Source organism: Callospermophilus lateralis, chromosome 13, assembly GCF_048772815.1.
Source record: "Callospermophilus lateralis isolate mCalLat2 chromosome 13, mCalLat2.hap1, whole genome shotgun sequence".
In the NCBI taxonomy this organism is placed as follows: Eukaryota; Metazoa; Chordata; class Mammalia; order Rodentia; family Sciuridae; genus Callospermophilus; species Callospermophilus lateralis.
In genome coordinates, this window is record NC_135317.1 from 11,955,167 (window position 1) to 11,980,536 (window position 25,370).

General features: G+C 46.3%; 2 protein-coding genes across 3 annotated transcripts in view; one reads left to right on the top strand and one right to left on the bottom strand.

Annotated features, from left to right (window-relative positions):
- The window catches only part of Gnpat (glyceronephosphate O-acyltransferase), a 27,916-nt gene extending 13,580 nt beyond the window's left edge, over positions 1-14,336 (top strand). For both annotated transcript variants that reach the window (XM_077105122.1, XM_077105123.1), the window contains exons 4-16: positions 572-701; positions 3,286-3,413; positions 3,798-3,873; positions 4,131-4,282; positions 4,400-4,530; positions 6,003-6,226; positions 8,677-8,919; positions 10,105-10,184; positions 11,094-11,234; positions 12,426-12,525; positions 12,602-12,695; positions 13,160-13,221; positions 14,076-14,336. In XM_077105122.1, the coding sequence (XP_076961237.1) occupies positions 572-701; positions 3,286-3,413; positions 3,798-3,873; positions 4,131-4,282; positions 4,400-4,530; positions 6,003-6,226; positions 8,677-8,919; positions 10,105-10,184; positions 11,094-11,234; positions 12,426-12,525; positions 12,602-12,695; positions 13,160-13,221; positions 14,076-14,119 (1,605 nt within the window). In that variant the 3' untranslated portion in view covers positions 14,120-14,336. The remainder of the gene's footprint in view (positions 1-571; positions 702-3,285; positions 3,414-3,797; positions 3,874-4,130; positions 4,283-4,399; positions 4,531-6,002; positions 6,227-8,676; positions 8,920-10,104; positions 10,185-11,093; positions 11,235-12,425; positions 12,526-12,601; positions 12,696-13,159; positions 13,222-14,075) is intronic.
- Positions 14,337-19,925: 5,589 nt separating this feature from the next.
- Exoc8 (exocyst complex component 8) lies at positions 19,926-25,284 on the bottom strand. Its single transcript, XM_077105125.1, has one exon. It carries the CDS (start codon positions 25,198-25,200, stop codon positions 23,050-23,052), a length of 2,151 nt encoding a protein of 716 aa, XP_076961240.1. The 5' UTR covers positions 25,201-25,284; the 3' UTR covers positions 19,926-23,049.
- Between the last annotated feature and the right edge of the window lie 86 nt (positions 25,285-25,370).

Below are 25,370 nucleotides of genomic sequence, written 5' to 3' on the forward strand. Positions count from 1 at the left end.
TTTTTATTTTGAGACAGGGTCTCACTAAGTTGTTCAGGGCCTTGCCAAGTTGCTGAGGCTGGCCTCAAACTTGCAGTCCTCCTGCCTCAGCCTCCTGTGTTGCTGGAATCATAGGCATGCACCACTGCAGCTGACTTGGGTTGGTTGTATAAGGCAGGCTGACCTGGGTCTCACCCTCAGCTCCACCATTCATAAGGTACATGCCCATGTGATCAACAGGGAAGCAAAGGCTTAGACCTTACTTACAAATACATGTTAGAAAATCAATGTCAAATGACTGGTGTATAAAATGCCCAAATAATACATGCTTGTGATCATAATTATTATTCTGATTCATAAAATTTATATATTTAATATTCTTTTATGGGGTGAAATTGTTTGACTAGAACTCCAAAATAATACTTAATCTGGTCAGAGCAGGTGAAGTTTGTATGTATGTAGTGAAGGCAAAAACATGGTTAGTATTACCTTTAAGCATAGACTTGTCCTCCTGATTTTTGATTTGAGGTATGATTTAAAATCATAGAGAATGTGATAACTGAAATTATTCCAAATGTGATATTTTTTCAAGCTTCAACGCGCTATTCAGGAGCACCCCGTTGTCCTGCTGCCTAGTCACCGGAGTTACATTGACTTTCTGATGCTCTCTTTTCTTTTGTACAACTACGACTTGCCTGTGCCAGTCATAGCAGCAGGAATGGGTATGTACTCATCTGCTCCTTTTTTTTTTTTTTTTTTTTTTTTAAACCTTATAGATTAAAATGTTCACAGGAATGGTTCTAGCCCTGCTGGAGTATGGAAGCCAACGTTAACCCAGCCTCTTCTCAGGACCCAGAGTGTGACAGCCTGATGTGGGTCCTTCTCTCTTGGCTCCTTGTTCTGGGCAGATGGAGACAGGCGTGCAGGCACACAGGGCTCTTTGGTTTCAGTTTGAAGAATGTGATTGTACTACCCATGTGTAGTTACTACCTTCTGGCTTTTGTATTTGATAATATACTGATAGTTCTCTATCTAGGTAAATGAACAGGTCTAACTTTTAGAATGTATTTTTTGTGAATAAATACATATAACATGAACTTGCCATCTTGCCCACATTAAGAGGTGTCAAGTGTACTCACTGTGTCATGCAGCCACCACATTGTCCATCCTTGCAGCACGGAAGCCAAACCCACAGAACAGGACCTCTTTATCCTTCCTTCCCAGCCCAGGTACCTACTGTTCTGCTGTCTCCTCTGAACTTGACGGCTCTGGTGGTTCCCACAGGTGGAAGTGCCAGGGTCTCCCCTGCAGTGATGTGATGGCGCACATCCTTTCAAGCTTCTCCCATATAGTCTGGTCAGAATGTCCCTCCTTTCTAAGGTTGAATAATATTCCTTGTGTGAATAGACATGTTAGTTTATTCCTTCACCCCAGTGGATACTTGGGTTGCTTTTCCCTTCTGCCTATTGCAGATGACACTGCTGTGGATATAGGAGGACACTTATCTGTTCAAGACCCTGCTTTCAGCTCCCAGGTACAGTGGCCACACGTGTAACTCAGGAGACTGAGGCAGGAGGATCACATCAGAGCCTCAGATGAGAACTTGGCTCAAAATAAAAGGATTGGGGTATAGTTCAGTGGTAATGCTCCCCTGGGTTCAATCTCTAATACTCCCCCACAAAAGAAAATTTAAAAGGCCCTGCTTTCAGGTCGGGCATGGTGGCACACTCCTGTAACCCCAGTGACTTGGGAGGCTTGAGGCAGGAAGATTGCACGTTTGAGGCCAGCCTCAAGAAGGCCTTAAGCAACTCAGTAGGACTTGTCTCCAAAACAAACAAACAAAAACGGGGGCTGTAGCTCAGTGGCAAAGCACAGAGTGTTCAATCCCCAGAACCAAAACATACAAAAAAAAAAGATCTTGTATTTAATTTGTGTTAGACATATACCAAGGAGTGGAATTGCTGGATCATCTGGTAACTTTATTCGAACTTGAGGAGCTTCCACATGGCTCCACCAGGGCAGTTCAGGTTTCTCCATGTCCTGGCCTGTCCTTGTTGCTTTATGGGGTTTTGTTTTCAGTAGTGCCACTTCCAGTAGGCATGGAATGAACAGCACTGTGGTTCTGACTTGCATTTCCCTGGTGAGCAATGAGGCTGAGCATCCTTTCCCATGCTTTTTGGCCATTTATGTAACTTCTTTGGAAAAGTTTCTATTCAAGTTCATTATCCATTTTTTAATTGGGTTGTTTTAGGTTGTTGTTGAGTTGTAGAAGTTCTTTATATTTTCTGCAAATCCTTTACCAGATAGATGATTTGTAAATGGTGCCTCCCATTCCCTGCATTACCTTTTTGCTCTTGATTACATCTTGGATACACAGACATTTACATTTTGATACAGTCCAGTTTATTTTTCTTCTGTTCCCTTTGCTTTTGGTGTCCCATGCAAGACATCATTGCCAAATTTAGTGCCGTGAAGACTTTCCCTGTGTTTTCCTTAGAATCTTACACTTCAGCTTTACCTTTAGGTCTTTGAGGCACTGAGTTAATTTCTATATATGGCTTAAGGTAAGACTCCATCTTCTGTATTGCACTACTTTTGATACTGTATAATGTTCAGTATCATGGGTGTATAATTTAGCAGGATCATTATTACAAAGTTGTTGTATTGTAACTTTATATATCAGTACTTTATTTCTGTAGAATTGATTCTTAAATGACATATCTGCCTTAGCAGTCCTACTTTTATCAGCTTCCTTTTAAGGCCACCAGGAAAGCTGGGATTTAAGTGTTCACCTTTGGTGATAAATGTAGAAAACTGTAAGGTGAAAACTGCTGGGACTCAAGCACTTCCTGAGCATTTTTATCTGAATAAAGATATGAGGAAGATACTTGGAAATTAAGGAAAAAGAAGAGAAAACCTGTCTTAAAACTGCTAGTAGAGCTGCCTCTCTGTGTAATCTGTCCTGCTGGACGTAGTTCAGTGTTTTTACCTGCTGGGGTGGGGGTGAGAGCAGGTGGGCCTGGCTCTTCAGGTGTGAGGACAGAGGTGGCCTTGTTATCTGGTTCAAAGCGGGGCCAAGGACCTGGGCCTGGGATGCTGCTGCTGCCCTGCTGTGGCCTATTGTTGCCAGCTGGTGTCGGCACAGCACATGGAGCCTCCCAGCAGCTTCTGGCTGAAGCACCCCTTCTCTTCAGTGGTTCTGAGCTGTCCTCTCATTAACTCAGTCTCAGTATAACTGTCCATGTGTCATGTGTAATCTGATGGCCTCTAAGCTCAGGGCTTGAGAAAGTTTCCTTTGTTTTTCAGACTTCCTGGGAATGAGAGTGGTTGGGGAGCTGCTGAGGATGTCAGGTGCCTTTTTCATGCGGCGTACCTTTGGTGGCAACAAACTCTACTGGGCGGTGTTCTCTGAATATGTAAAGACCATGTTACGGGTAAATGCATGTGATGGCCAGGTTTTTTCAAGCTCAGTTTTCTTTCCACTGATGGTTGTTTTGCTTTTACAAATTGTGAATTTCTAAATAGACCATTTAGCTGTTTTCCCCCTTGAGGAACATTCCAAGCCTCAGCAGTCTGTGGCTCCCTTATCTACATGTTGCTGTGAGCAGCATTTATTTATTTAGAGGGTTGGGAGGGCATGGGGAAAGGAATCAAAAGAAGGACCTATGGGGCTGGGGATAGAGCTCAGTGGTAGAGCGCGTGTCTAGCTTGCGCCAAGGGCCCTGGGTTCCATCCCCAGTTCCAGGAAAAAAAAAAAGGTGTCATTTTGAGAGTAGGCAATGGGTTTTGTGTCTTGATTGTTTGTTTTCTCTTTAAAGAATGGTTATGCTCCTGTTGAATTTTTCCTCGAAGGGACCAGGAGCCGCTCTGCCAAGACACTGACTCCTAAATTTGGTAGGTCACTTATAGATTAGAAAGAAAAGTACAGACCCAAGGGATTTAGATGTGACTTTCTGATCACTGCTAAATAGAACTTGATACTTTTAAAATTTTTTGACAAGATGATTGTTTCTTTGTAAGTGTAACTGTTTCTATAAGTGGAACTGTTCCTGGGCTTAGAATATGTGCATACTTTTGCTGTCTTTTATTTATGCCCCTGTGTGCTCTACTCCCCAGTGTGCATGAGAAAACATTTTCCCCTATGTTTACAGGTCTCCTGAACATTGTGATGGAGCCGTTTTTTAAAAGAGAAGTTTTTGACACCTACCTTGTCCCAATTAGCATCAGTTATGATAAGATATTGGAAGAAACTCTTTATGCATATGAACTTCTAGGAGTCCCGAAGCCAAAAGAATCTACAACTGTACGTGAGAATGGCCCAACTTGATTTTCATCAAGTAGAGAGAATATCCCAATTTATATGTGTTCTGACTTATAAGTATACTCCTTTTTTTTTCTTTCCCCATTATGATGCTACTAGGGGTTGTTGAAAGCCAGAAAGATTCTCTCTGAAAACTTTGGAAGCATCCACGTGTACTTCGGAGACCCTGTGTCGCTTCGATCTCTGGCAGCTGGGAGGATGAGTCGGAGCCCGTATAACTTGGTTCCAAGGTGCAAGGCCTGTTTTGATACCTGATGCAGAGAGGAGGGTTAAACCTAGCAGTGTGAATTGAGATCTGGGCTGATGGCCTCCAAGCCTGAACTGTGGTTTACCTGAGAGCACACAGCATATCACCAGGGAAGCTGTGCTGCTTCGTTTTCTTTCTTCCTTTTTTATTAAAACTTTTAATTTATTTACTTATAATTTTTATCGGTGCATTACAAAAATTCTACATAATGATGGGATTCATTATGCCACATTCATACAGGTATAGGTTATAATTCAATCAATCTCCTTCCCGTCATTTCGTTTTTGTCATTGGAAGGCTTCAGTGAAGATGATCTGTGCTTGCTAACAGTTGATTCTCTACAGGATACATGTGTCAGATATGTAATCAGATACAATCGCCTTCTTAGGGGAACTCTCTCAACATTAGGAAGAAGAGTGCTGCTGTTAACAAGTGCACCTGTAGGAGCCATTGAGCCCGCTGAAGTCCAGCCAGCATGTGTCCTGAGCACTGGTTTGATCCCAGAAAAGAGTGTGTGATAGCCACGCATGGGACTGAGCCCCTGTTCCCAAGAAAGCGTATTAAGTCCTTGAGGAGGCGGAGTTCCCCAGCAGGGCTGTGCCTCTCCAGTAGCTGCATTGTCACCTCAAGTGTTTGTGGGCTTCCTGCTGCCACCCGTTCTTTAGACCTCACGTTGGCCAGCTGGCCTATACAGAAGACCCTTACTGGCGTAGTTTTCATCAAGCCCCTTGTGTGGCTGCTGTTAGGCCCCGCGTATCTCTTTTGGCTCCACCCTGTGCTCTTAGGCCTTGTGTACACTTGCAGTGATCCGAGCATGAGGAGCTCCCAGATGAGGATGGGGTCGCAGGCACTCAAGCTCCCAGACTGAGCAGCCTGTCCAGTGAAGATGTTAGCCTGACAGGGGTGGTGTACAGTAGAGATGTTCATGGTGCTAGGATTCTGCAGAGATGGCCATTCATTTTACAGGGAGATATTGGTTTTCACAGAAGTGATATGAACTATTTAAAAATCAGCAAAAGTCTCCCCCCCTGGAATTAGGAGTTTAGAGTAGTTCCTACTGGGTACAGTGTTGCATACCTGTAATCTCAGCAGCTTGGGAGGCTGAGACAGAAATATCATGAGTTCAAAGCCAGCCTCAGCAAAAGCAAGGTGCTAAGCAACTCAGTGAGACTGTGTCTCAAAATGAAATATAAAAAAGAGCTGGAGAATGTGGCTCAGTGGTTAAGCACCCCTGAGTTCAATTCCCAGTACCAAAAAAAAAAAAGAGTATTTCTTTTGTTTCAAGAGCATGTCCTGGAAATGTCTGGGCAGATTACACTGTGGTAAAGCCAGGAACACTTCTTGCAGGTGGCCTGAGGAATTTGGTTGGCAGTAGCATGAGCAGCCTTCCGAGGGGTCCTCCCACTCGTGAGTGTGGGTAGCAAATCTGCCATGTGTTCTGTCCCTTCCTTCTAGATATATCCCGCAGAAACAGTCTGAGGACATGCATGCTTTTGTCACTGAAGTTGCCTACAAAATGCAGCTTTTGCAAATTGAAAACCTTGTTCTGAGCCCTTGGAGCTTGGCAGTTGCTGTTCTGCTTCAGAACCGGCCATGTATGGACTTCGATGCCCTGGTGGAGAAGACTCTGTGGCTGAAGGGCTTGGCCCAGACTTTCGGAGGGCTCCTCCTGTGGCCTGGTATGTGGTGTGGAGGCTCGCCTTTCACTCTTAATTTGGGAATGAATTCTATATGTGAGAAACCTGCGTGAGAGCTGAGCTAAACATCCTTCAGAGAAAAGGATCCTTGTCTGTTTTTACCCCACAAGGACTGGAACCCAGCAGGTTAGCCCTCGAGCATAAGCATTTTCATGTCATGTCCCCCTGACTATAAACACCTGAGGACTGGACCATTGTCCCTTTGTACCCATCAGAGTGGAGACTAGGGACAGGAGTCCTTTCTTCTCTCAGACGACCTCATGTTAGCAGCCCATTTGCCTTGTGGGTGGCACACACTGAAGGGCTGGCCTTATCCAGCTTTACGCAGTTCTCAGATGAAAACAGCTTGGCAAAAACCTTGTCCAGGTTTTGAATGCTGTGCTGGAAATTGGGGGTGAATGTAACAAGAGTTAGTGGAAGTTGTTTCAGTCTCTTTGATTTAAGATTATATAGATGGCAGATGGAATTGCAGTCCTTTCTAAATCAGGTAATTGTTTCTAGTTAACTGCCTATGTACATTCACCATGCCGACATCAGATGTGTGAACAAGCAGTAGGGTCAGTGAGCTGTGGACACACTGTTGAGAATGCCTGAGAATACCATGGGTGAAGGGAGACTTCACAGAGTGGCTCTGTAGCCCCTCGACAGGAGAGGAGCTCCTCAGAGAGTGGTGCCTGATCCACGCAGGGATAGCAAATGCAAAACAGTGACCTGGTGACCTGCATGTTAGAAAGCTGCTGCTGGGTGGGGTGAACAGAAGAAAAGGCTGTAGGTGGCAGCTAGATTGCCTCGGCCTGTGGGCCTCAGATCTGGACTGAAACCTCTCAGCTACAGAAAGCCATAATGGATGTAAGCAGAAAGACAGAGTGGCCTTTAGAAAACACCCGGCTACCATCTCTAAAGATGGACCTCCATGAAAGAGACTGGAGACAGGTTAGGAGGCTCCTGTGCCCAACTGAGAAGTGAGGACACCCAGTCCCAGTGGTGGCTGAGCTGGCACACAGCAAAGAGGAGTCCAGGAGGAATTCCTAACAAGAGCCAGGAAGTCCAGTGCTTGTCACCAGTGAGGAAAGAGGGAGGTGACATCTGTCTCAGCATTGTGATGGTCTGGTAGGAGGTGAGGGGCGTGTAAATTATGATACAAGGTAGCAAGTATTTGGTGTTGTGAGTGGGCCAGGTAAAGTGTTGACCTATAACTATGTGCCCTGGGGACATGTGAATACATAGACACCGGTCTCTCTAAGGCATCTTGCTTTTTGAAGACAGGATAAGTACGTGACTGCATAAGAGTACCTGTGGCTGACTGACACTGCACCACCCTGGTTATTACAGAGTCTGTCACATCCAAGGTACTGAGGCCAGAGCAACTGTGCTTCCTATTTTTAGAGCATATATTCAGTTCCTTTGTTCTTTTTTACTCAAATTATCACACAGTCCTAAGCATTCTCGTATCTAGAGCCTGCCTTTCTTTCTTTCTTTCTTTCTTTATTTATTTCAAGTGCTGGGGATTGAACCCAGGGCCTTTTGCATGCCAATCAAGCACTGGGCCACTGAGCTGCATCTCCAGTTCTCTGGAGCTTTTTAATATCATTTCCTACATACCATTAACTTAAGCAAGCTGAGAGAACAAGCTGATCAAGAATGAGTGTGATTGAGGCCACTGAAGGGAACCGAGTTCAGAGTCTTGGAATGAGCAGCCATGTCTGTGCAGTCCACATACCAGCCAGGAATGGGCCTTTACTCTGAGACCTTGTGTTCATTCCCTGGATATAAGCCATACCCTTCATTTGTCCCTCCCCTGCAGCGTCAGCAGAACCTAACACCCAGCTCTCTGGCTGAGGTTCATAGTAAAACAATTGCCCTTGCTGTTAAACATCACCATCTCTGCATTCTGCTTCTGTGACTACCTTTTGGCCATGTTTAAGCCCAAGGTAGTGTCGGGTGATGAGCTACAGGAACCATGATGGGTCTGTCTCTCTAATGATGCTAGATGTGGGGAAGAGACACATGTCTCTCTGTGCTCTGAGACATGGTGCTAGGAGCTGGGTGGGTTGTAAGAAGTATGTTTAATGTACTCATGCACCAATCACAGACCTTTGTGTCTTAGTATTGTTAAATCCATGTGCGTGTGATTTTTCCAGTCATGTAACTTGCTCTTGCAAATGTTTTGTGCCCTTGGTTCCTGAAGTAGATAGCAGGTGTTGATTTTTCAGATTGGGAACTGATGTGTACTTCAGAATGGCTGACAGTCTTAGGGTACATGGTGTTATGTACATGTCCTGAAAGATTCCATACATGAAGTCTTCTTTCCACTGTCCTTCATTGACCTTGACCGCAGCTGGTAAGAGAGTAACCCAGCCTCTGCCTCTGCTCTCAGGCCAGGCCTGCCCTGCAGACCCTGTCTCATTTACACATGTTGTCTTTGTGTGCAGATAATGAGCCTGCTGAGGAAGTTGTCCAGTCCAGCATTCTTCTGCATTCCAACCTTGCCAGCCTCGTTAAAGACCAGGTGATTCTGAACGTGGACTCCGGAGACTCGGAAGTGGTCGATGGACTCATTTTCCAGCATATCACTCTGCTTATGTGCTCAGCTTATAGGAACCAGTTGCTCAACATTTTTGTCCGTCCTTCCTTAGTAGCTGTAGCCTTGCAGATGACACCTGGGTTCAGGAAAGGTAACTTTCAGGAACGTGTCCTTGAACTTCAGAAGAAGCCTAGCATTGCAGTTCCATAGAGGAAGCAATAGTGCGCAGCAAGGACACCACTGGCAGGACGCGGGGCCTTCACCCTCAGAAGTTAGCTTTGCTCCTGAAACACGTGGTCATCTATCTTAGAGTCCTAGATTTGGAGGGCACAGTAGCATGTACCCATCTGTAGTCCCAGCTGCTCAGAAGGCTGAGACCCACCTGGGCAATACAGCAAGACCCCACCTCCAAAAAAAAAAAAAGAAAGAAAGAAAGAAAGAAAAACTTAGAATTGGAAGGACCTAGAAATTGCCTAACCTAAACATCTTCTACTATAAGTGAGAATTAGGCCTACAGAGTTGCGTAATTGCTCAGAGAAGGCTCTGCATGTGAGCACACTTGCCCCATGTCCTGGTCTGGTCTGTTCTGCTGTGACAGCCCCTTGTCCAGCAGAACACCAGCGCAGCAGCGTGCACATTACACTGAGGAGCGGGGAAGTGAGTCAGGCACAGCTCGTATTGGCAGGAGCTTATAGTCCAGGCCATGGTCTCTACCTGGGGTCTGCATGAGGATCCCTGGGGAAGCCCCACACCAGAGCCGCCTGCAGTGGGCCTAGAGTTGGGGTTCCATTGGTGTTTTCTTTCTTTTTTTTCCCTTCACAGGGAAGAGACCACAGGTATAGTAAAGATGCAGGACTATGAGTGTTGAGGGAAGCTAGGAAATCAGTTTCTCTCCCCCATGGGGACTTTGGCATAGGGGAAGTGATGTCTCAGGCTTCTAAGGACTGTGGTATCTTCCTTGTTACCTGACTGGCTTATTAGAAGCTTGTTTGTAATTTAGCACATTAAAACTGTGCTAGACTAGTTTACTCTGCAGGTGAAGTTCTGGTTGATTCTGGCTTCCCACAGGGGACTTAATTCTTTCCTATTATATGCATAAAAATGCACCTTTGGGGGCTAGGGCTATAGCTCATTGGTAGAGCACTTGCCTTGCATGTGTGAGACACTGAGTTTGATTCTCATTACCACATATAAAAATAAAGATCCATTGACAACTAAAAACATTTTTAAAAATGCGCCTTTGAAGGACTGCATTTTGGGGTTTCATGGACTTCCTGATACTCCCTGAAAGTTTAAAAAGCAGCCTGGTGATCTTATGTAACAAATTTATTTGCAGAGGATGTCTACAGCTGCTTCCGCTTCCTCCGTGACATGTTTTCAGATGAGTTCATCTTCCTTCCGGGAAGCACACTGAGGGTAAGTCTGCACATAGCAGGAGAGCAGGGTGCACGCGTGAGTTCTGCAAGCAGGCAGGCACATTCTCAGGCAACACGGTGAGAAACGCAGGCGCTCACGGTCCAGCAGACCCAGAGCTGCACAGTGCATGGTGATGAGTAGTGAATAACCTAGGGATTCTTTGTGAGGAGGGTCCCTTCTGGAGCCACTAGTGCAGCTCTGTAAATGGCTGTTCCAGTAGATGTTTGTAAGTCTACACACACCTTTCTGCTCACAACGTGTTGGAATGAGTCTGGCAGGCAGGTGCCTCAGCCTGGAGAGGAGCAGTAGGTGGCCTTGCTGGCAGTGTGGGCAATTGAGCAAGTGGGCCTGCTAGTTCTCTGGTGTAGGCAGTGGTAGAACACACACAGGTGGTGCAGGCTTTGGTTGCTGTGCTAAGGAGAGCAGGCTTCGTTTTATTCTGTGGGACTTGAGAGCAAGCATGCCAGCAAGCTTTGAGTGTGAGCACAACTCTTTTTTTTTTAAAAGAGAGAGGAGAGAGAGAGAGAGAATTTTTAATATTTATTTTTTAGTTTTTGGCGGACACGACATCATTGTTTGTATGTGGTGCTGAGGATCGAACCCGGGCCGCACGCATGCCAGGCGAGCGTGCTACCGCTTGAGCCACATCCCAGCCCCATGAGCACAACTCTTAAGTGTCTTTGGGACTCTTCGCACACACTTGCTAGTTAGACTAAGGAGTGTGGCTGCGCACAGTGAAAGAAAGTCCATCCGCCCAGTGGTTTTCTTGTGCTACTCTGGAGCTTCCAGGTGGTCCTGGGAGGCTGTGACTAGCTGGTGTCATGGCCGAGGGCTCATGCTGGGTTGAGATGCCTATTCCCATGAACCTAAATTCCCGGATACATTCTGGCTTCCCCTTTTCCCTTCCAGGACTTCGAAGAAGGTTGTTACCTGCTTTGTAAAAGTGAGACCATTCAGTTGACTTTAAGGGACATCCTTGTCACAGAGAAAGGAAAGACTGTGTTAGAATTTCTAGTAGGACTCTTTAAACCTTTTGTGGAATGTTATCAGGTATGTAAATTTGGCAAGTTCTTCTTTATGACCCTGATATCAAATTAAAAGATTTTTCCACTCCACACATATTATTGCTCTGGTGGGCCGGCCGGGATTTTTCCCAGTGAATGATGTTACCTCCCAGGTGTCTAGAGGAGGAGGAGAAGGCCTGGTCCATCACAGAACCAAAAGAATGACAGCTTAGTGAGACCTAGAGCACAGTCTTCGTGTAACCTTAGTTTTACCCAAACACTGTTGTCACGCTGTGACTTGTGTCTTTTGGTCTTAGTGTGTAGCAAAGTGTTTGACACATAATAAGCACTTAGTGAATGGAAGACCCAAGATCCGAATGATGCATAGAGTCGATCATTTATGTTACTCAAAGTTGGAAGGGAAAGAAAAGTTCAAATGCAGGTATCTAAAGAGCTTGTCAGAGCTCTCAGTGGACACCCAGTAGGAATGGTCAGGGCTCAGGAGAGAGGGAGTTGGAAATGCAAACCCAGGAGCCCTGCGTATTGGAGAGAAGAAGCCTCAGGCTGGGCTCAGTGTGTGCCCTGCCCAGGGGCACCAGACCTGCTTCCTGGCACAGGGATGCTTGTGGCACGTGAGGTGACACCACCAGCCTCCTTGCACAAAGCTTCACACTTGGTGCTTGATCAGTGTCCCTTCTACCCTTTCTATAGTAGAAATCATCCAATGTTTTAGGACCTAGCACATTGTTGGGTTTATTTAGTGAAAAAGACAAAGTTATAAACATCTGGCTCCTGTTTTCTCAAGTAGCATGAAATACAAAGCTGGTAGTAGTTAACCTGCAAACCGACTAAAATGCCAAAGTCATGTTTAATAAACATTGATATTATTACAAACCATTGTATTCTAATTGTAAACATGAACTGAAGCTGGGCTGGGGCTGTGGTCAGTGCAGAGCACCTGCCTAGAATGTGCAAGGCACTGGGTTCAATTCTCAGCACTGCACGTAAATGAATAAAATAAAGGTCCTCTGACAACTTAAAAAAAAAAAAAAAATGAACTGAAGCTTAGAAGAGATGTCCTAAAAGTTCTCCCTTGTTTCTCGGGCTCCACCTTAATGGGTCTGCATTCTGCTCCACTGGGAGGTGCCACTTTTTAAGAAGGTGGTGAAAGTCTTTGATGGTTCTCCTGTGTTTGGCCACCCTTTCTCTCTGTTCCTCATTGTCCTCTTAAAATCAGATCATTTGCAAGTACCTCTTACATGAAGAAGAAGAGCGCTTTACTGAGAAGCAGTACTTGGCTGCAGTGAGGAAGTTTACATGTCAGCTTCTTGATCAAGGTCAGTCACTCTTGTGGGGAGGGGGCTTTTATTACTGGAGAGCAAGGGGTCCACCAGCTCTTCCTCCTTCGCCCAGGTGCCTCTCAGTGTTATGATGTGCTATCTTCTGACGTGCAGAAAAATGCCTTAGCAGCCTTTGTGAGACTTGGCGTGGTAGAAAAAAAGAAGATGTAAGTACTACGCACAGTTCCATGGGTGCTAAAGGGGCAAGGGCCACAAATGACACTGAGCAAAAGCCCAGGCATGGGAGTGTTAGAATGTTCTTCACTTACCAAGCCCCTCCCGAGTGAAGTCAGTATGCATCCCCAGGAAATCTGTGGTTATGAATAAAAATGCCACTGGAGCAAAGGAAGGAGGTAGGGTAGGCCAGTCTGTGGAAGATTTTTGGAGAATGTAGTGTGGGTGGTACATGGATGAATGGGTGGAGAGATAGACATTTGCCTCCAGAACTAAAGCAGCAGTGCGAAAGCTTAAACTCATGGCCACGTGTCTGGTGTAGTCCAAAGAAGGAAGGGTGAAGCCAGGAGGGAGGGCAGGCCAAAGGCCTTCCAGCCCTGTACACTGGCCCAAAGCAGCACTTTTGGGAGGCTGTCACCTTGATGTGTGCAGTGACAAAGCTTATTCCTTTCTTTAGAAACAATGAAAACATATTTAGTGTGAATGAACCTGCCACAACCAAATTAGAAGGAATGCTCAGTAAGTACGGTTTAATAAACATGAAGAACTTCCGCATTGTTTTATCAGTGTTTTTCCCTTGCTGGAGCTGGAGCTGGACCTCACACATGCTAGGCAGGTGGGGGTAAAGCTCAGTGGTGGAGCACTGGCCTGGCTATTCCCTGTACCACCAGAGACAGAGAGGAAAAGACACAGCACAGCCCAGGAAATGCAGGCCATTTGTTCTTGTAAGAGTCAGGAGAGTCAAGCGTGAACAGAGAAATGGCCAGAAGAGTAGAGAAATTTCCTGCAGGGATGTTGGGATGATATTAGAAGGGGATATCGACATTTAAGGAAATGATGATCTGTTAGTCGTGTTGAATGAGCACTATGTCATTGATACTCTTACAAGGGGCATTTTTATACCTAAGCCCAGCTCAGGGCATTGGTCAGGGCTGCATGGAGGGCCCCTCGGTGGCATTTGCCTAAGCCAGGAAAACCAGGATTGGGCGTATGGAGGAAGGAGGGGTGGAGGGGCTGTGAGACCTCTTGTAGGAGTGTGGTGAGCACCACCCCTCTTCTGTTCACAGAATAGGTAGCCTTGGAACTCAGTTTCAAATGTGGTAAGGAGAAGTATAGAGCTAAAGCACTCACACGCACCTCATCTACGAAGACGACAATCAGTTTATTAATAGTGGGGAGCAGTGGCCAGCTCTTGCTTCTGGCCCTGCCACACTGGCCACACCTCCTGCAGAGGGGACTGGCACCCCATTGATGCACTTGGTCTGTACAGCTCTGCACAGTGTTGGGTATCCCTGTTGGGCAGTAGCTTAAGACACAGTTGTATGAGAAAGGGCAAAGTCCGTGTCATTTCACGAGCTCTTTGTTTATATCAGGTTGTAAGACACCGATAGGAAAACCAACAGCTGCAAGACTTTAATGGTCATCACACAGTTATTGTTGTAAAGGACTACTGCCAACATGGGTGTAAAGGAAGACACACCTCATGCTCCACAAGACTTTATGAGTATAGACTCCGTGGAGAGGAAGAAATGATCAGTGTAAGCAGTCAGTGTAATCTTCCCCGCCACACGGTTAAAAGGCATTTGTAAATCCAGCTCTGTGTGTGTTTAAAATAAACGTCTTTTGAAAACATGTTTGGGAAAGCAAAGTTCAGCTTCTGTTTCACAAACACTTCTTAGTCCCCACATGTGCCCAGTTTTATGTTGCCTTCTGGGTTGAAGCACCATATTGACATCAAAGGCTCTGGCTATTAGAAGAAAACTGTGAAGAAGGTGTGTCAGCTGAGTGTCCCTAGTCCAGAAATCTGAAGTTTCTTGAGCACCAACCTAACACCAAGAGGAGAATTCCAAACCTGACCTCAAAGGAGGATTTGTAGTCAAAAAACAGGTGACACTAAAAAACGTGGTGAAATTGTCTCAGGCAAGGGTGTCAGGTACACATGGAACATAAAGGCAGTTCGCATTTAGACTTGGGACAGTCTGCATGACCTCTCGTCAGGAGTAACATACTGTAGTGAAGGGACACTCAGCCTCTGTCTTACTGCTTGCTTTAGTTCCAGTTGCCTCAAATATGTACGGTGGTCACAGTCATAGAGAATAAGTTAGCTAGCTTACTTTAAACTTTACTACCCAGAGCCTTAACAAAATGAATGAGTCAAAGCTACATGCAACTAAGAGATACTATGTGAGGAAGCTTGGAGTACTGTGGCTGAGCACTGGGACCTTGGCAGGTGGCCGCTCTGAGGTGACTTGTAGGTCGAGTTGTTGAGCAGGAGTCAGCTCTCCAAGGTGCTGGGTTTTGAGGATAGACAGGGAGAGTGGAGTGGCATGTGCAGAGAGAATAGGGAGTGGATAGTCCTGGGGAGGTTCTGGAGGACCCGAAAGAAGATAGGGGGACTAGAGTGAGTCCTGGATAGGGAAATTCAAGAGAAAGATGCTTTGTCAGCTCAGGCTTCTGGAATAGGATGCCATGGACTGGGTGGCTTCAACACAGACATTTCTTGTAGTTTTCCAGACTGAGGTCCAAGGTCAAGGTGCTAACAGTGCATGTCCATTCTGAGGCCTCCCTCAGCGGCCATCTCCTTATGTGTTTGAATGAGCTAATGAGATCACTAAGGCCACCATGAGGGCCTCAGCCTCCCGACCACATCTAATTTTAACCACCCCCCAGTATAGGCACCTTCGTCTGAGCTTCACCATGCAAAGTGGGGGGATACAGTTCGGTCAGCAGCAGCAGGGTCAACTCTAAGACATTTGGGTTGGAAGTGCCAAGGAAAATCACTGGAAAGCTCAAAATAAGGTGCAATATTCCCTGCAACCAAGTTCCCCTGCAATGTGCATGTATTCCCAGCAGCCAGGCTGCTTCTGCTTGCTCATTGGAGGTCCCTTGTACCAGGCCACACACTAGTGTGGAGCCAACTCAGCAGTGCCTGGCTGATGACGTCTTGGTGCACAGCCAGGTGGCACCAAGCTGCTGCCTTCAGGGAGCACGGGGGCCAGTGCTGCAGGAGTGCTGGGACCCAGGCTGGTCGTTGCCATGGAGACTGTACAGTGGAAAAGTCCCCGATGCCAAATTTGATTGCCTGCTTTTCTTTTCCATGACACTTGTTGTACAGGTACATGTTGAAGACTCAGATGATCTTTGCTTACTTTTAGGCCACTTTGTGAACAGGTTTGGATGAAGCCTTGAGTTTTGGGTGCAAGTAGCTAGATTTGTCTCCTAGTGAGCTTTGGCATTAGAGCCAGGCAAGCAATCAATGGCAGAGGTAGGGACTTGCAGTGAAAAGAGATGAGGCTTTGAGCTTCCAGCAGATGGTCTGGAGGACTCATTCACTGTCATCCAGCACAAGACACTCCAAGTAAAAGCCTTCCCTAAGACTAGCAGCTTCTAGCACCCACATGCATGCCTGCATACACCCACAGCCAAGCCCAGAGCTGACCCTCGGCCCCTCTCCTGCCTCCTGCTATACAATCTGGAGCTGCCACTGCTTTGAAGTAAGGCCCCAAGCACCTGGCTTTCCAAGATTATCTCCCATTCACACTACAGCATGATGTAGTCACCGAGAAAGCACAGTCTGGAGCTGGACCAAGTTCAAAACAATTCTGCCACGTGTAGAAGCTTAGCCTACAATGTTACATTGAAAATATCCTAACTGAAGATCTCACTGAGTGCACCCCATCTGCTGACCACCTTGGCAGCACAGTGCCCTGCAGTGTTGGTGTGACCCCTCGAGATTGTGGGGCTGGCTGGAGCTGTGCACACACAGCGTAGTGAGAGGATACCACTGCATATCCCTACCCCTGGAAAAGATGAAAGTTCAAAACAGTACCACCCTCAAGTGAAAAGGGGAGCCATCCAAAGATGGAGGTGATATGCACAAGCCTTGTGTGGCCTTGTAAGGTCAATTGAAACTCTCAGAGCCTCTGCCTCACAGAGGGACACAGTGGTGTGTGCCTGAAGTCCCACCTACTCAGGTGGCTGAGGCAGGAGGATCGAAAGTTCCAGGCCAGCATTAGCAATTTAGTGAGGCCCTGTCTCAAAGTAAAAACTAAAAAGGGCTGGCTATAAAGTGTCCCTGCACTCAAAACAAAAAAAAGGGGCTGGGGTTGTGGCTCAGAGGTAAAGCACTTGCCTAGCATGTGTGAGGCACTGGGTTCGATCCTCAGGATCACATAAAAAATAAATAAAATATATTGTATCAACCTATAACTAAAAAAATAAATATTAAAAAAGTCCCTGATGTCAGGTTTCAGTTTTCATATAAATAATTAGGAAGTTGTCACAATATTGAATCATTAATTTCCTCACTGATTTGAAATGCCACTTTAGTACTAAGTCCATGCAAGAAGTAGCTGATGGCAACATTTGAAAGAGATGCCCACTCCCTCACTGTGTTAGCCTTCTGCCACCATGACAGACACCGAGACAGCTCATGAGGAGGAGAGGTTTGTTCAGGCTCGTGGTTTCAGCAGTTTCTGTCCACACTGCTGGCCTCCTGGTGGCCAGGAAGCAAAGAGAGGAGGGATTGAGGTCCCAAAGTTTCCTTCAGGGGCATGTCCCCAGCAGCCTAACCTCTGCTCACCAGGCGTCCTTGCAAAGGCTCCACCACCTGCCAGTAGCACCACAGGCTGGGGACCAGGCCTTCAGGGGATGCTTATGGTCCAAACCATAACACCCACCCAGGCAGCTGCTGTTCTTCCAGAAGACAGCAGACATGTTCTGGAGAGACCAATAATAAAAGTTGTCTGTCTGAAAACCAGGCCCCACAGTAAAAGGAAGCAATGCAAGAACATGTCCCAGCACTGAAGGTACACACCTATTGAAAGTTCTGCTAGGGACCCAGAATGAGGACTAGAAAGCCACTCCACCTGACACTTCAGGACTTACACAGAAGAGATGTTAAAAAATTTTCAAGAAAGCAAATAGTTGTTCAGGAAACGGAATGAATGACTTGAAAGCAACTTTAGAAACTAGAAGACCATGGAGTAATGCTTTTCAAGATGATCCTAAGGGGAAATTATTTCCAACCTAAGATTCTATATCCAGCTTACCTATGAGACAACCAAGAGAGTAGAAAAATATTTTTAAACATTCACGGTCTAAAATATTAATTTTCTCCACATCTGGAAAGATGGGCCTAACTAAAATGGAAAACCAGTGGAAAGAGATGTTGTCTAAAGCAGGGAGTCTAACAGATAAAGGAGAGAATTGTCCAGGTAACAGGAAAGAGAGATTCCAGGTTGAACCTGCAGCAGACCTAAAGCAGGTCAGAGTTTGATAACTCAGAAAAAACATGATGAAAGTTGAAGGTGACATTAAAATTACTTTCTGCCCCACATTGAAAGGTGACATTAAAATTACTTTCTGCCCCACATTGAATGCTTCCACTCTCTGGTGAAGGGAAGCAGGAGGGTGAAGTGTCCTGCTTTCCATCACAGCCCAGCTGAACTCAGAAGGAGGCAGGTGTCTGGGGGAGATCCTGGCAGTGCTGCTGAGCCAACAGAGGGGCTGCTCCAAAGTAACTGGAAAATGCAAAATTATAGTTTATCATTGTGGTTGAAGACCAAGCCATCACAGGAAAACAAAAGCAAACAAAAACCCCTCCAGTAAGGTACAGCTATAGCACTGATGTGAGATAATGTCTTAAAAATACTGAGTTGTATGGGCTGGGGTTGTGGCTCAGTGGCAGAGCGCTTGCCTCACACTTGTGAGGCACTGGGTTCGATCCTCAGCACCACATAAAAATAAATAAACAAAAATATTTTTAAAATACTGAATTGTAGGGCTGGGGATATAGCTCAGTTGGTAGAATGCTTGCCTCACATGCACAAGGCCCTGGGTTCAATCCCCAGCACCACACACACACACACAACAAAACCTGAATTGTAGCTGGGTGTGCATGCCTATAATCTATGCTGAGGCAGAGATTATAGGCATGCTGAGGCTGAGGCAGGAGGATCTTAAGTTCAAAGCCAGTCTCAGCAATTTAGCTGGGCCCCAAGTAACTCAGTGAGACCCTATCTCTAAATAAAATACCAAAAGGACTGGGGATATGGCTGAGTTTCTCAATGGTTAGTGCCCCTGAATTCACTTCCCAGTACCCCCACCTCATCCCACCAAAAAAATACTGAATTGTAGCTAGGCGTGGTGGCACATGCCTATGATCCCAGCAGCTCAGGAGCTGAGGCAGGAAGAAGGCAAATTCAAAACCAACCTGGGCAACTTGGCAAGATTTTATCTCAAAAATTAAAAGGGCTGGGATATAGCTCAGTGGTAAAGTGGCTCTGGGTTTGATCCCCAGTACCAAAAAACAAAATTGTTACGTGAATGAAAGCAAGATGCTGAGCTGCTTGCACAATATAATCCAATTTTAGGGAAAACACGTGGAACTCTTGCCAAGGGCCACCTCCTCTTGGGAGTGGGGTTTCTGAACACGTGGATCTCTTACCAAGGGCCACCTCTTGGGAGTGGGTTTCTGGAGGCTTTGTCAGAGATGCCGGCTTGGAATCCCACACCTGCATGGATGTACCCTTCTAGGAAGCCTCCTCAGTAAGCAGCCTCTTTGCAGGACAATTGCACTGTTGAAGGGCTTGCTCCTGGCATGGCCTTCTTTTTACTTTGCAGGTCCACCTCTCCTTCATTCTCCAAGGACCAGCTCAAATGTCAGGGCCCCATGAGAATTTCCCACTCAGAATTACACTGCTCCCTCCCTCCTCAGCATTCCCCTGCACACAGCTAAGCATCTCACTCTTTTCCAGTCTTCAGGGCCCTCTCCACCCTCAGTCATCACAAAGCATAGCATTCAATTCTTTTAAATGTGGGTGTCCTCATTGTCTGCATATTATTTTATTATTTATTTCTTTCTGGTACTGGACATTGAAGCCAGGAGCACTGTACCATGAGCTACATCCCGAGCCCTATTTATTTGAGACAAGATCTCACTAAGTTGTGCAGGCTGGCTTTGAACTTGCCATCCTCCTATCTCAGTTCCCCGAGTTGCTGGGATTACCGGTGTGTGCCACCACATCTGCCTTGCATTTTACTTTAAAAAAGTAGAACCTTATAATGTAGTTCCTACGTCTTGTAGCCTATGTTACACTTTCTTCATTCAGGAATGTGCAGATAGCATAAAACTTACTTTTTAGAGTAAATTCACGTTTTGTACATCTGAAACTTCCCACAAGGGAATCCTAAAATGTTTAGATCCAATTTATTCACAACTCTTGACAGTAGAATGTTTATTTAAATTAGCTAACAGCTTTTGGTCCTCCCCACATAAATAACAGAAAATAAAAACAACAAAGAATAGTTAAAAGAACATATTAAATCCCAATTAAAGAAAAATACATATAACATTGTATTATCAATTTTATCCAGTGTAGGCACATTTTTAAGCTTTATTTTATAAAACATTTTAAGATTTTCTAATACCACAGCATATCAAAAGCAAAATGCACATACGGATTTTATACTACATGTAAAGTTCCAGATTTCCAATCCTCGGTAAGATGCCAAGTTGAAGATACATATACTGATAATTAAACTATAGATAGTGTTTTGTATAAAAATAAGTTTTTAACACCTACATGAAAAGAGGCTTTAATCAAAAGAGACTTAATTCCAAGGGTGTCTTTTTCCCAACAATTAATTCAATCTGTGATCCCAGGCTCAGTGACAGGTATGCTCAAAGCACACAAGAGATGGTAGTTCACAATGGTGCATCTTTCTGGACAATCTCTAAATTCATTCAATTTTTAGAACTTATTTTGAAATCTAATGAAACCAAAGAACAGGGGCGCTCTGGCTGCACTCTGAGGAATACAACCTGAATTGTTCTGTCTGGACACAAAGGTGCATTACCACCCTAGTGGTTTTAGTCCACCTCCCATGCCAGTTGATTCACAGAAGCATACTTCCTCCAGCTACAATGCAGATTGAAGAGCACACAGACTTTTGCAAAAGAAAATTCTGATATTTCAGCTTTAAAAAGCAGACAGTTCTATGAAGAAGCAACCATTTATGTATGAGAATACACATTCATGATTCATACCATAAGATAAATTTCCATTTCAAAAGCATTTTACAGGCCCAGTGTCACATATTTATATAGTATGTTTTATACTATATGTCAGAAACTAGATGACACCGAATAATCATAATAATCACAAAATTTTATAAAATTCAAGTTTCCAGTGATGTTTAAAAAAGAAATTATAACTGCCTGTTCAGCTGATATATCCAGTTATGGTTATCTAGAAAATCCCAAGTTATGTGAAAAAAAAAAAAAATTTAATGAGAGACAATCTGTAACTCTGCTACTTTCCGGCCTTTTAAATATGGATAGCTAAAAAGAAAACTGCTGTTTTGGCTTTTGAGCTATTAGGTCAAGGAGTGTTATAGCTCTGAGCCATTCTTCAGATCATGTTTAGGTTTCACACAATCTTCAGCTTCAACACCACCATTTATCCAGATGAATGACCTGTGGAAATCATGGGCATGAGAAACAAGACTTAGAGACAAAAATCACAATTAGAAGCTAGGGGGGAAAAAATGAGTTTCAGCAAACACAATTTCTCTGAAATAGGAGAAGTATTATATATATGATCAACACACCACAGAAGTATTTCTTTAGTTTTTTTGTTTTACTAAACAATCTGAAGTATGCATTATAATCTGAGATCCTTTAGCTGGGTGTGGTGGTGCACACCTGTAAATCCCAGTGTCTTGGGAGGCTAAGACAGAGTGGCAAGCTCAAGGCCAGCCTCAGCAACTTTGTGAGTCACTATCCCAAAATAAAAGGGGCTGGGGATGTAGCTTAGTGGTTAGGTGCCTCTGCGTTAAAAGGCAGGGAGGGGGTGAATCTGAGGGCCTTTAAAAAACAAAGGCCATAAAAATAAAAAATAAAACAAGAAAATGCAGTGCGGATCACTCTGAAGTTACACAGGGTCTCTTTTCCCTGTGCTTTGGGCATATCCAATCTCAACTTTGTTCTCTACTTTGTTACAAAAAACAGAATTAAAAAAAAAAAAAAATCTGTGCCAGGCATGTTGGTGCACACCTGTAATCCTATCGGCTCAGGAGGAGGCTGAGAAAGGAAGAATTCAAAGCCAGCCTCAGCAAAAGCGAGGTGCTAAGCAACTCAGAGATCCTGAGACCCTGTCTCTAAACAAAATACAAAACATGGCTGGGGATGTGGCTCAGTGGTTGAGTGCCCCTGAGTTCAATCCCTGGTACCAAAAGGAAAAAAAAAAAAAATCTGTATTGTCAGATTTTTTCCTTTTGGTATGGGGGAATGAACCCACAGATGCTTTACCACAGACCCCATCCCCAGCCGTTTGTATTTTTTAAGATAAGTCTCACTAAATTACCCAGGCTCACCTTGAACTTGGAATTCTCCTGCTTCAGACACCCAAATCACTGGAATTACAAGCGTGCACCACCTTACCTTGCTAAATAAGTATCCTGGTGGAAACTTTTCCATTTGCCTGAACACGGAGCCACTCTAAGCTACACTGAAGGAGTGGGAAGTCTCAAGTTACTGACTGCTGCCAGGTTCCTCAGTGTGTATTTTGTTGTTAGTACTTTATTTAATATGACAAAGATAAAAAAAGCTTCAGCTGGAATTTCACACAATCCAAAATGTGTTGAAAAAAATTTTTTATCTTGGTCTTTTAGATTTCCAAGTAAATGCTCCCCTACCAAATATTATAAAGCTGCTAATCAGCAACTCAAATTAATCAGCTGTTCAAATTACAAACTTGGGAATGTACAAATGTTTTTTTATAAAGCTGCTTCTGGTACCCTGTAAGGATGGAAGTGTCTGACATCTACACATGAGCTAGTTCCAAGAAAGAAGTCTTGTGACTAAAATTTTCTCTAAAACTAATTTCCTAACTCCTTTCTTTCCCCAAATTGTTCATTACAGTTTAAAAGGGAGAAGTACATGAGGCAGGGTGTTTTATATGACACTGTACCCTTTAAGAAACCTAACATTCTAGTGAACTGGGACACTTCCCAACATCCTTGAACTCTGTCTTTACAGACCTCCATTTCTCCATGCTGCATAATGTACAGAGTGTTTTGATTCAAAAGACAAGCTGAAGTACTACAGCAACCATACATTCATTAAGGAATTACCATAATTTAAAAGGAAAGCATGGTATACGTTTTAATAATTCTAGTATTTTTCTCATTTGTGCTTCAATTAGCATATTTTCTTTCTTCTTTTGATTTAGCCTAAGAGGTACCTTTCAATTTTACACTGAGACCATAAGGAATATGTTAATGTAACTTAACATAAATATAAATGACACACAAGCCACATTTAAGTATCACGAAACAGAATCCTCAGACCACGGAAGTCGTGCTCTCAGGGTTCACCCGGATGAGTCTGGATGTGCTCCTCAGGTCTTGGAGCTGCTTGGCAGGTTTCCCCACACCTTCTTCAAACCTCTTCTCCACCACGGGGAGGACTGTTTCATACAGAAAGGACGCATTCTGTCTGATAAATGCCTTCTTCTCTGGATCTTGCTCACACCGCAGACTATAATCCACATGCTGCACGGCGACCAGGATGACTTCCACCAGGCTCTCCAGGAGGACCATGTGCAGTTCTGGGAAGTACAGCTTCAGCGCCTCCTCTAGGAAGCCCATGGTCTGCTTGGTGAAGGCCACCACCGTGTAGCTCAGGTTCACCCAGCAGTCATCGCCGGTGTACTGCTCGAAGTTACTGACCCCACAGTTTCTCATCTCCTCCTTGAGCTTCCCCAGAGCCTCAGGGGTCATCAGGTTCATCCTCCTCCACATCTCCTCAGAGTTGCGGTGCTTGGTGGCTTCGATAATGATCTCCTTGTAGCTGTGTAAGGCCCCCTGGATGTCTCTCACCAGCAGGGCATGGATGATGAAGGTGAGGTCCAGCCCGATGTCCCCAAGCTGCTGGCAGTGCTCCTTGGCCACCTTCACACACTCTGCAGCTGTGGAGAGGCTCTCCTTGCTGTCAAACACCTGCTTGCTGAAAGCATCCACGAACATGCCCATGGCTGACCTTGCCCAGACCACAAAGGCAGAGTAGCAGCCACTGTCAGTGCCTGCAAAGTCTGTCTCAAACTCCTTCGCTGTCTCAAGAAGGCTGGTAAAGAAGACATGGCACAGCTTGTGAATGTAGAGCAGAGTGGCTCCTTCGATTCGAAGCTGGCGTATGGCAGTGTGCACCGCTGCTGCCCTGTTTCTCAGAAACAGCTCACAGGCTTTGGTGCACTGGCCAAGCCGGATCAGCTGAGAAACTGCCCTTCGAGTGGCCTTGGGACCACCTCTCAGTGATCGATCTGGGGAAAGCTCAAATACCAGCACCTCGGTTAACTGTCGCACCCGCTCTTCCACCTTGGCCCTGAGTTCTTTCACAGGAGGTGGGCTGGGCTTATCTTCCAGATAGTGGTTCAATTTGTCCAGCAGGTCCACTGCGCCCTCAAAGTCCCTCTGGGCAATACAGACATCCAGGTCTTCGGGCAACTCCTGGATCCACTCCATTGAGAGGTCCACCTTCTCCTCCTCCACCTCAGGAAGTGCTGGCTCTTCGTCGTCGTCCTCCTCGAACGGGTTGCCAGCCTTGGGAATTGCCTGTGGTGGCCCTCGCGGGGCAGCGGCTGCCGCTGCCTCCTGTTCCCGCCGTCTCTTCTCACCTAGGGCCCTTTTGGTCTCCTCCAGCACTTCCAGCCACTCGCGCTTGATTTTGGCGTTTTCCGCTTGAAATATGCGGCTCTCGGGGAACATAAGTAGCTTGAACATGTCCTTCATGGGCGGGTTGTCCTTGACGTTGACCACGGCCAGGCCGTCCAGCGGGTACAGCGCGTTGTAGCGGTACATGCCGCGCCGCTGGGGCAGCCAGGTGGCCACGAGCAGACAGTCGTTCATAAGGAAGCCGTGCACGCGCTGCAGCTGCGCCATGTGGTCCGCCTCGTACTCCACCAGGTCCCCGTTGTACACTAGGTACTGCCCCGCCTCCAGCAGGTGCCTGCAGCCCTCCACCTTCTCCAGCAGTGTGGTGAGCGTGCGCTGCTTGCCCTCCTCGCCAGCGCCCTCGCGCGAGGCGCCCGCGGGCCCCGGCAGGAAGCCGGTCGGGCCGCGCCGGCGGTCCCGGGCCCCCGCGCCCGCCGTGTCCTCGGCGGCGGCGGTGGTGCCCGCGGCGGCGGCGGGCAGCAGCGCGAGCGGGATGCTCTCCAGGCTGCTCTTCTGCTCCGTCAGCAGGTGGCTGAGCTGGTACATCTCGCTCTCCAGGTAGGAGATCTCGCGCGCCGTCTCGATGAACTGCCGGTAATTCTGGTAAACGTTGCGCTTCAGGTTCTGCGCCGTCTCCTCCGCCAGTGCCTGGACGCGCTGCCGGTGCTCCTGCAGGTCGCGGTCGCCGTCCGACTGCTGCGACAACTGCTTCACGTACAGCCGCGCCTCGAAGCCCCCCGACTCCAGCTGCCGCCGCAGGCGGCTGGCCCCGCTGTCCGACATGGTCTCTGCTCTCCCGCGTCGGCCGCCTGCAACCTCCACCACTGGCCGCCGCCGCCGCCGGGCCCCACCCGACCCGGGCCGAGTCTTGCAGCCAAGAGAGCGGGCGGGGGCGAGCCGAGGGCGCCTGCGCCGAGCCCAGCGCCCCGCATTGCGCCTGCGCGGGAGCCAAG

Coding starts and splice junctions, on each gene's coding strand:
- Exoc8 (XM_077105125.1), bottom strand. CDS start 25,200: ATGTCGGACAGCGGGGCCAGCCGCCTGCGGCGGCAGCTGGAGTCGGGG.